The 11,606-nt window shown below is 39.7% G+C and overlaps 1 protein-coding gene across 1 annotated transcript; it reads left to right on the top strand.

Moving 5' to 3' along the window:
- The first annotated feature begins 220 nt into the window (after positions 1–220).
- Positions 221–11,209, top strand: LOC134642717 (uncharacterized). Its single transcript, XM_063494668.1, has 11 exons — positions 221–350; positions 3,154–3,308; positions 5,934–6,045; positions 7,341–7,625; positions 7,734–7,808; positions 7,937–8,011; positions 8,518–8,604; positions 8,679–8,707; positions 8,859–8,915; positions 10,297–10,356; positions 11,066–11,209. Exons 1-11 carry the CDS (start codon positions 221–223, stop codon positions 11,186–11,188), a joined length of 1,188 nt encoding a protein of 395 aa, XP_063350738.1. The 3' UTR covers positions 11,189–11,209.
- Positions 11,210–11,606: the final 397 nt, after the last annotated feature.

The following is an 11,606-nucleotide window of genomic DNA, read 5'->3' as shown; positions in this document are numbered from 1 at the left end:
AAACGTGCATCAGTGTAGCGCGTGGGGCGCGTTTGACTCGCGAAAAAAACCACGCGCGTGCATTTTGTGCATACGCGTGTTTCGCCTCTACCGCTCGAGTTGGAAAATCTGAACTCCAGCGTCAAATCGCGCCGCGACAACCAATCAGGAGCCTGGTGACGTGGCTGTGACCTAGGTCAAAGGGGCAGATCCAGCCCACGCCCTTCATTCTTCATTCAGTATGGAGGAAAAGCTGATCAGTGCCGTGGCTAATCACCCGGAGCTGTATGATGCCAGCTGCTACTTCTACCAAGACAGGAATAAAAAGGACCGAGCTTTGAGGCACATAAGTGAGGAGATCGGGCAACCTGGTAAGTACATTCATTCTGCTTTTTAATTTTCAGACTGACCTGATGAAGCCACGCAAAAGCTAGCAAGCCACCGCTATTTTCCCACTGATGTACAAATACCGTTCTGCTTTTATGCATGTTGTCATATAGGAATATATTTTGTTTATTAATAAACAGCACACAGTGGTCCCGCTCATCTGTCACTGCCTCGCTTTTTCGCTGATTTATTTTTTTTTTTTTTTTTTTGCACAGTACAGCGTTGCATTCTGCAGCCTGATTGACAAATCTCCTTCATGTCGGGTCTCCTGCGCTTGTCAAATTTATCATGTTTTGTTTTGATAACCATCACGTCCAATAGATAAAACGGCACGAAAACACCCATAACTATGACCCTCATTCGGAAATAGACACCTGCACCGCGAGGGAAAAAGGCGCACGAAAGCGGCAGGCAGATGAAGACAAAACGCGGCATAATAATACTTTTACGTTTTGCAATCTACAAAGGTTTGCACTTTGAGAATCAACTTGTGAGAACTGTGACTAATGTTCATGTGTGTGGGGAAAAAAGTGTATAAAGTACGTGGCGAGGGGCTAGTTATTCTGACAACCCCTGCTGCAATAAATGAGGGACCACTGTATATACTTTCTCTATGACTATTGTTTAAAACCTGTTAACATTTAATATTGTCTTGATAGAACCAGCTGATTCTGCAGCAGAGCATCCCCTGTTGCTTCTCTTTGCTCCCCAGTCTCTCAGCTCCTCCTGCTGTTGCACCCACAGGTATGCAATTGTAGCATCAGATGTACAGCAAGCACTGATAGCTTTTTACTCGGTGGGATTCCCTTGTGATCACTTTACTAAATGTCTACAACCAGTCCGATTATATCCTGTGTTTTGTTTTTGTTTTTTCAATGTTGAAATGAAAATCTAGTAGCAGCCTTCTCATTTCTTTGTGTTTTGTGCTGTTTTACAGGCCCAGAGAGGAGGACAGCTCCGAGGCAGACGAGGGACGGGTCCCAGGACGGTCCATCGGTGGTGGAGCTGGCCATCCTGGAGTTCCTAAAGAGGCCACGCCAGTCTCCAATGGAGCATTTCCTCCTCAGCCTTGTTCCTGCTCTGGAGAGCAGCTGGGTTCTTTTTATTCCTGTCTCTCTGTAAATACTTATATTTTATATATTTATGTTTAATGTTTTTCTGTTTGAGAATTGTAATATTATTTCAAATAAATTTTTATAATGACTAATGTCTCAGTTCTACTACACAGCAAATGTTGGCACACGACTTGACACATGTAGAATTTATTTCATATTATACTAATGACAAAATATACTAATACAGTGGGATGCAAAAGTTTGGGCAACCTTGATAATAGCCATTATTTTCCTGTATAAATCGTTGGTTGTTACAATAAAAAATGTCAGTTAAATATCATAAAGGAGACACACACAGTGATATTTGAGAAGTAAAAAGAAGTTTACTGGAATTACAAAAAGTGTGCAATAATTGTTTAAACAAAATCAAGCAGGTGCATAAATTTGGGCACCACAAAAAAAGACATGAAATAAATATTTAGTGTATATCAATGTGTGTGTCTCCTATATGATATATGGGGGGCCTTTGTCTGGACGTGCTTCCCATCCAGAGCTCCACAGCAGAGAGGGAAGTTCCAGCGCTCCTGGAATCCCTCTGTGATGGACTGTCAGTCTCCAGGTGAAGGCACAGCCATGAAGTCGTCCACTAGACAGTCCCAGATGGCCGTCGCTACCTGGAGGGTGATCTGGCACACCGTGGACACACCGACTCTGAAACTGAACGCCATGGTCCTGAAGGAGTCCCCAGTGGCAAGGGACCTGGACAAAATTGTTCAAAATTAGTATTATGTGTACTGCAGTTACAAAATACATTATTCAAATTCCAAAATACTTTTGTGATGTCAGATTTAAATTACAAAACATAAATCTTACATACAACATTTTGTAATTACAAGGATAATTACATAATATATATTAGATATAATATAAAACAGTTGTGTTTTGTTTTAACTTTAACATATCATAATTTGATTGGTAGCGACTTTTACCACTACAGTGAGCCAATCTCTCATAATTCCTCAACATGTGAATCAGGTAGGAATGAAGTAAGACATTAACAGAAATAAAGAGTTGTATGTTGACATGTAGCCCTTTCCTTGCTTAAATCATTGTTAATATTTTTGAAAAATTAACCTGTGATAAGACAGCTTATCAAGATATATGATTCTATCTAGCATATTCTAACTAAAGATGAACCAAACTGTTCACAATTTCATCTAGCTCTCAGTTTTAAGAAAGGCTGGTGACCCCTGTTATAGAGTCTGACAGCTGCAGGGATTATATACAAATATTCAACTATACCAGAATTAAACCAGGTCTAAATAAAAAAAAGGAGTGAGTATCACTACAAAGATTACCAACAGTGGGCCTCATACCACAGTGTGATATCAGCAAACACCGAGAGAATACACTGATAGACACCACAACCATGCTATCATTGCTAACACTGATAACAGCATAAATCGAATTAAATCGGGACTTGATGAGACCTTTCAAGTATCACTAGAAATATTATAAACAGTTGTCTCCATACCACAGTTTGCTATCAGTAAACACAGACGGCATTCACTGTTAGCATAGCACATCCATGTTAGCAGTGTATAAACGGATGGTTTAGCATATATTAGCACAGGTATCAATAAAGGACTACCGTATTAAACACTTTTACTAACCTCAGGCAGATGGACAGGCGCTCTGCAGGTGGGATTGAGCGCCTGTAGTTGGTGTCTAGGCGGGCGATCCTGGGACCGACGCGGGACAGCAGCTCCTCACACTGGGCGAGGGAAAGACCGTGATATCGCTGTCATCGCCGTCATCCAGGCGCAGCTCTTGGGGCAAGTGGTGAATCTCATCAAACTGCTCATGCCTCTGGAGGACCGGACCCAGGTACGGCGAGGACGTCCTTAACGCCGCTGCTCTGCTCTCCACAGTAAATAGAGAAGGGAGACTCTCTCTTCAAGCGCTAGCTCGGCAGCTGCCATCTAGCAAAGATACCGTCTGGCACAACTTCCTCCCACATTCCTCCCACATTTCCGGTTCACGCGCGTGAGACGATGCAATTTTGAGGCGCGATGGATTTCTGTTGGACACGCGTTGAGGTGCGAATGTGCACGCGTCAAATTAGGGGCGTTTGGGGCGTTTTCGCCCGCGCCTATCGCGTTCGGTGTGAACGCACCGTTAGAACTGAAGAAGCTTCTCGGATGAGAGGTGAAACGTCTTCAAGCAACTCAAAGAAGTCCAGACGCTTTTCTTTGCAAACTCCTTTGACTAGGCCAAGGAAAGCACACGGAAGCGTCAGCTATGGTTCGTACGTGCTGTGTTGCAACGTTAGATCACACGATAGGGAAGGCAAGAAGCTGGAAAATTGGATCTCTTTTCATCGTTTCCCCTCCTGGAGGCAACGGGAGGGATCTCATGTATCCGATATTACTAAACGAAGACGTCAGGCTTGGATTGCAGCGGTCAGACGAGCGGATATCGAGTTCTCTGCCATCCCCCCTCTGCCGTTTGCTCGCGGCATTTTCTTTCCGGTGAGTTCTAAATAAATTCATATCTCTCTTAATAGGCTTTTAGTGTTATTTTGAATGCGCTGAGGTCATAGATAATTATTTAAAACATCCTAATGTGTGATGCTGCAGAACCACGTCATGTTGACGGAGTAGCGTATTATTTGGCATTATGCAGGCAAACCAGCATATGAAATATGAAACAGAAAAGAAAAGTATGTTTATTTTTTTTATTCAAGATCTGTTGACATTAGCAAGTACATACACATGAAATGCAAGCTATTTAAATGGCAACGCACAGCTGGCAACCTCTGGCTGTATCTTGGTCATATATATGACCAAGATACTCCAAGATACTCCACGTTGTGAGTACGTTGATCATATGATTACGTACTCACAACGTGGAGGCTTAAAAACGGCCAAATCTTGTACCCAACCGTTTGTGAATTAGATGTGCGCCTCCAGGAATTTATAATTCCGAAAATGATTCGCCGTGTATGCGCTGACTCCACAGACAAGGTACGCCACGATATCTGGATAGGACAACGGCGGTAGGCTGTCTGGGTTTCTGCTCCACTGCCTTTTTTCATACATTACCGATGCACGCTATTTTTTCCATGTACCGTTTCTTGGCGTCTGGGCGCAGTCGGTCGCGATACAGCCCTTTGTCTTTTGCGTTGATTTTAAGCGTGGTTCTGGCAGTCCTGCTTCCAACACAGTGGCCCTTTCTCAATTCTCAAGTACGCGAGTACGCAGTACGTACTCGCGTTCTCGGCGAGTACGTACTGGCCGAGAACGCACGGGAGTACGGACTCGCCGAGAACGCGAGCACGGACTCGTGATTTGTACAATTGGAACACCAGCGTACGTGATGATGTCACAGGTCCGGAGTTTTTACTGCCGTCCCCTCTTAATTTAACTGTAAGTAACATGTTATGAAGCTTAACTTTAATCACAGCCAAACCGGTTTACTCAGGAACAAATAAAACACTGAAATAAACCAAACATTAACATTTAGAAGTGATCTAAGTGACTTATATATCATTTTTAACCTCAGTAGTGAAACCTCTATTAATGAAAATAGTGTACATGTACATACGTGTACATACCTTAATAAAAACAAGCAGGTGAGATGTTAGAACGCTTTTATTTTTATTTTAGTGGACACTCAATACTATAGACAGCTGCTGGGGTTTGTTTAACCTGAGTAGCGAAAAGACCGCGGGCGGGGGGGGGGTGAAAACGATGTGCCGGGAGTCCGCTGTTCTGGACGAAATGCATTCTGGGATATTTAGCTGTACGAAGTCCACACCGATGCATGCTCGATAAAACGGGCGGAGCGAGAACACATCCGGGACTTTTTCGCGTTCTCGGCTTGATGCGTACAGTACTTGGTCTCCGACTGATGACGTATCACGAGTACACGAGAACGCAAGTACGCACAAGTACGCATATTGAGAAACGCCCAGTGTGTTTGTTTTGATTTGTGGCCTTCTGACATGGCGCCGCGATCCCACAATGCACTGCGGCATGACGTCAACTCAAAGCCCTATTTATGCAAAATAAATAATTAATTATCACATTTTTAGGGCTGAGCTCTTTTTTCATGTACTACCCTTTTCTGTCCGCCAGAGGTCCTCAGTCTGTCAGTTGGTGTACAGTCACCTATTAATCACACCTGCATCTCCCAGGGTATTTCTCATTCCTCTAATTTGGCCTCCCTTATTTTCTCTCCTGCATCCTCCTGACTGTGACTCATTAAATAGTACACCATGATGAGAGGATATCGTAATTCCCCAAACTCATTTGTAGAACAGAGGAGAGAGAAGAGAGAGATCCATTTAGTGGTTGGACAGGTGCATCCTTTAACGCAAAGATGCATTTCAGTCAAACGAGACGAGTCAAAGATGGACAAACTGACAAATGAGAAAATGGGTCCAAAACAGAGGCTTCATCAGTGTTTTAATCATTTGTGTTTCTGATGTTTATCTGGTCATTATTACAGAGTCAAACGTCCGGAGCTCTGATGCTGCTGCAGTTCCCTCACTCTCACAGAAACACTTCCTCTTCAGCTTTCAGAAAGAAAGTGCTTCATGTTAACAATGAGGAAGAGGAGGGTCTCAGTCCACTAAAATATCTTATCTGCTGTATTTTCTATAGCTGCAGTTGGATATCTTCATCTCTTAGACATCAGCCTGCATGTAGGAGTTTGATACTTCGACTGTTTGTTCTTATGTGCTGTCTGTTTTCTAACAAGCTCTGTTAAAAGAAAGGATGGAAACATTTATCTTTACAAACAATCTTCACACATTCATCGTCCTCAGTCATCTTTTTATTTTTATGGTGTCAAACACGTCATTGTCACAAATGGACACAATGCCCACCTGCTGAGTCTTCTTATCGTTTCTCTTTACAATAGTTTTTCTTTATAAAAAATGCATTCATGAATTTCAGAGATGTAAATAGCTGATGAACCCCTCTATGAAACATAAACATCAACAAAAAGGGGAAAGAACTGATAATTGCTAAAGTTGCGATGACGATGTGACGACTGACAAATAACAGGAAGTACAAACAGTCTTAAAGAGTCAACAGTTCAGAGAGTGTGACAGTCGAGATCAAGAACAAGAACGAAGTGAGACAGAGAAGCATGATGGATGAATTCAGATGGATTCAAATGTTTTTATGTCTGATGTTGATGATTCAGATTGCAGGTAAGAATACAGGAAACATTTTAATAGCAGTAAAACTAAATATTACCAGTATTATTCAAATCACAAACCTTTACAGTAAATAAGACAGCTGAGCATGCTCTGTTTATAAACTTGTGTCTGAAATAATCTTCACTCTGATTGTAAAAATTGCTGTATTCTAATTTATTTTTCATATTTCTCTTCAATCTTCTCAACAGTATCTGTAAATGAAACATCCATGTTTATGAAAGTTGGAGATGACGTCACTCTGCCTTGTCTAAATGTGATAGATGAGCAGAATAACCATGATGGTACTACGTGGATCTTTACTTCAAGAAACAAACAAACAACAGTCGAGCTGATCAAACTTGGACAGATTGGTGAAGAAGCCAAAACTAAATCAGACAGACTGAGTGTTACAGCGAACTGTTCTCTGCTTATAAAGAAGCTCACAGTCGAGGATGTTGGTTTTTATTATTGTCAACAATACAAAGTCGAGGAAACACCATCTAAACACACTCTGGTTCATCAGTCTTTGGTTGATTTCTCTGTTATTACCTGTGAGTATTTACATCAAAATATTTTTAGCTCAAACTCTTCTTGGAACAAAAAAACATTAATCATATTTATAATAATTAAATAATAATGAGTTAAAGTGATTAATATATCTGTCTTAATACACGTTTTTTTGTCTCACATTATTACATTTTGTTCACCAGTGACTGAACATAAGGACACTGATAAGGTGATGTTAAGCTGCTCTGTGGTGACATATGGAGAGTGTCATCACACTTTGAAGTGGCTGGTTGGAGGTCAAGCTGTGGACAAAGAGAACAAACAAATAGTGACTTCACAGACTGACTGCTCCACCACTCTGTCTTTTCTGGAACATCATTACTTAAACTCATCACGTCATAAAATACTGAAGTGTGAAGTGACTGATACTAAAACAGGAAAAGTGCAGCTGTTTACCTTCAGCCATCAGACCTCAGGTGAGGAAACAGGTGAGATCATCATCAACTATTTAATACGACTAAAATCAGCTAAAGCTTAAATTTACAACAGATGAAAAACATGGAAAAGTTTTATGATGTGCTGTTTCATTTATTCAGGTGATGCAAAAACAAGAAAGAAATCAGCCAGAAAATCAGAAACAACCACAACAATTAAGATATTATTAAAATCAGGTGATGTTACTAAAACTAAGTTGACCAAAAATATTTATTTATTTCTTAGTTCAAAGTCCCCTTTTAAGATGATTTACAGCACATGAAAAATACATTCTCTCTCTCTTTTTTTTAACTTGTAATTCCAGATGATACAACAGCAAAAACTGTGGAAAATGAAAGCGCAACACCAAACAACAAATCATCTGCAGATTCACAACATGGTAACTCAACCATGTGTCTGCAAATGAAAAGTTAAAAATATACTGTAACATATATTTTACTTTTTATGTTTCTATTTTGGTTTTTATATTTTTATTCCAGTCATTTCATTACATTTATGTACATTTAGCTGAGTGACAGTCAGACATGTATCCTACAGGAAACATAAGATGGAAACTTTTGGTCTGAAGATGTTTTCATTTTTGTATTAAACATAAATATCTCTCTCTGAATATCATGGCTGTGGGTGGAGATATATATTTGTTCATTTAATCACTGTCAGTAAAATCACACATCTGAACTCAAACTTCTCTGTTCATGGGATTTTCTTTTTTTTTTCTTTGTGGATAGAAATACACTGACTTTGGTTTACATAATGTCAATGAAAGTGAATGTCTCTGACATTATACCAGCTGACTTTTTAAACACAGCAGCCCACTTTAGTCACATTTTCCATGTTTTAAACTAGAAAATGCTTTAGAGGCTTTTTGTTTTCTCCTTTTGTCAGCGATCCAGTGGTTCATCATTCCAGCTGTGGGTTTGGTCTCACTCTTGATAATAGTTGTGTTTTTCATCAGATGGAAGAGAACTAGAGGTGAGAACATTTACAAATAAAACTTCTATAAGTTTTCAAGTGAATGTTAGAGTTGACTTTTTGTGTCTTTACAGGAAACAAAACACAGATGGATGAAGATGCTGTGAGTTTTACTATAAATAATTAAATGTTTCTTCAACTGACATTAAATAAACAACAAATCCGATCATCTCTGTGGGGTGTTAACAAGAACTAAACTGCCTTCACAGACTCAGTTTACCACCTGCTGTAACCAGATTATGTCTGTTTTTCAGGGACTGAGTTTAAACCCAGCAGAGACTCAGTCTGCTCCTCAAACCAGTCAGGACTCGGTGAGATCACACACTACACCCAGAGCAGAGTTACACCCACTTCTTCTTTTATGTGTTCTCTAAATGTAAATGCATGACACAGTGAGACTTTGATGCTAGTATTACTATACTATACATATAATATATGATAAAATAATTAAGTATGTATGAAGAGTTGTTATTCTGTGAGACACATAGCAGATGATATCTGTTACCATGGCGCTGTGCTGTGTAGTATGGTGGCCAACAGCATGGCCTCACAGACTGCAGTGTATTTAGTGAACATTGAGAGAACTTTAACAGTTTGACTGGCAGCATCACAGAATAGATCAATCTTACTAGCCAGGACTGTATACTGCACTCAGAAGAACAGGCTCTGGATCAGTGAGACCTGAAAAAACTGCTTAATACAAAGACGTAAGCCTTCAGATTTGCAGAAATGGAGGAACTGAGGACCTACAGGTGTAGTTGGCTGTGACTTCCGAACAGATTAGAAAACAACTGGAGAAACTACATAAAAGCAAAGCCACTGAGGACCTGTGCTATCCAGCTGTCTGTGATCCTGAGTCACATTTACAACATGAATCTGAAGCAGGACAAGATTCCAATGTTATGGAAATCATCTTGTTCAGTTCCTGCACCAAACAATTTAACACCATCAGAGCTTAACAACCATTGAGTTCCCTTGCTCACCTTCTACACCTCAGGATCTGGATTATATGCCACCCAACTCACCTACACCTACACTCTGACAATTATACAATGGTTTGAAGTATTACTAATTGTAACGGCACAGAGTACTAGTGGATGGTTTTGAGGAGTGGTCTGGGAGGAATGATCTGTTTCTGAATGTGAACAAGGCCAGACAGATGGTGAATGACTTCAGAAGGAAGATGATGGCTACATAACCAGTGTTTATCCTGGGAGGGTATTATTGTCTGTCTGTCTCTGTTTCCCCTGCAAAAGACTGGCAACGTCTCCGGGTTGTACCCTGCCTCTCGCCCTATGATAACTGGGATAGGCTCCAGCCCCTCTGTGACCCTGATAAAGATAAGCGGAAGAGAATAGATATATGGAGCATGTTGATGTGGTGGAGGAGGTACAAGCATCTGGGCATCCACATCTGGCTATCTTCTCTAACAGACTGATTCAGCTCCACTGCACAAAGACTGAAATAAAAAAACATTTCATACCCTGCGTGTGATAATAATAATAATAATGATAATAATAATAATAATAATGATAATAATAATAATAATAATGATAATAATAATAATAATAATAATAATTAGTAGTAGTAGTAGTAGTAGTAATAGTAGTAGTATTATAGATAGACAAATGGGTTAAATATTTCTCATCATCATTGGTCATGTGTCTGTATCTTCTTGTCTTCACTGTGTAGGTGGATCCTGAAGTTTCCTACGCTATAATCAGCTACTCCAAGACCAACAATAAAGTTCGGGTAAGGTTTTGTCTTTGTGTGTTATTTATTTATTTATTTGTTTGGTAACAGCAGCAACAGCAGTAACTCCCCCATAAGGGCAAGTGCTATATGTCAGCTATACACCATGGTAACGTCTGCCTGATGACATCTGCATTGTTTTCATAATCATTTGTCAGCATTGTTAATATGAAAGTCTAGTTGTGTATGAATCTTTGTGTGTCATTGTGAAGTCATGTAATGCACATTTGGTGTGACTCTGACCCGATCTACATCCAAATTAATTCAGCTTGTGCTGTCATTGGTATCTACCATCGAGGACTCTAGGCTGCTAACAAACAGACAATCAGAACCGATTACATACTCGCTTCGAGCAGAGAACTATTTGAATAAAAGACAACAGTATATCGCTGGATAACAATGAAAACGAGCCATCTCAAAAACATATTAATGTGCAATTTGTCCAAACTGTGATTCCAATTTAAACTTACATGTTAAAGTTAACTGAGCTGCAGCAAACATGAGTACAAAAGACTTGATGGACGACTTTAGCATGGGCAAAGAAAGAATACATCTTATTTTGGAGGTGATCCACATCACTGTCTTTAAAACTGAAAAATAAGGCACTGAAAAGAGAAGGATGTAATTTCTAAGCGTCCTTCCAATACTTCAACCAAAGTGCTTATTATCCACTTCAGGGTCACAGTGTTATGTCGCTTTTGTTTTCCAGGTTCGGGGTGATGATGAAGGTGATGCAGTGACCTACAGCACTGTGAAGGCTCATTCCTCTTCTGCTGCAGCCACTGCTGATCCCAGCAGCCTCTACTCGACTGTCAGTTTTTCAGTCACATAGTTCAAGTTGTTGACAAAAAGGACTCGCATTTAAGTTAAAGACTAATTTTGTGTTTGCATACAACAGATTGATAGCAACATGCTAATTAACGTAAATGATTAGATAAATACCATTATTATAAAAAAATATTTGGTTTCAAATCCAGAATCCTGCCTTTATAGCCTCCATTAAATTAGCAATAAACTATGTAAATAAATGTAAATAGAAACTTTTTCTTTATTTTCTTAATGAAACCAGACCAGTGTGTTTCCTTAATGTAATCCAAATGCGAATATCTAAATGCAACCACAAAAGCCCTTTGTAAATATTATTGATGTAGTTATGCAATTATATTTTACAATATTTCATAGTGAAAAACTTTTCTGCAAACATTTTTACAATATTAATATATTTGTAACTTACCTAAAACTTAGTCCTG

The sequence above is a fragment of the Pelmatolapia mariae genome, linkage group LG15 (assembly GCF_036321145.2).
Source record: "Pelmatolapia mariae isolate MD_Pm_ZW linkage group LG15, Pm_UMD_F_2, whole genome shotgun sequence".
Lineage (NCBI taxonomy): Eukaryota > Metazoa > Chordata > Actinopteri > Cichliformes > Cichlidae > Pelmatolapia > Pelmatolapia mariae.
Note: the sequence above shows the minus strand (reverse complement) of the source record. Positions and strands in the feature narration are given on the sequence as shown.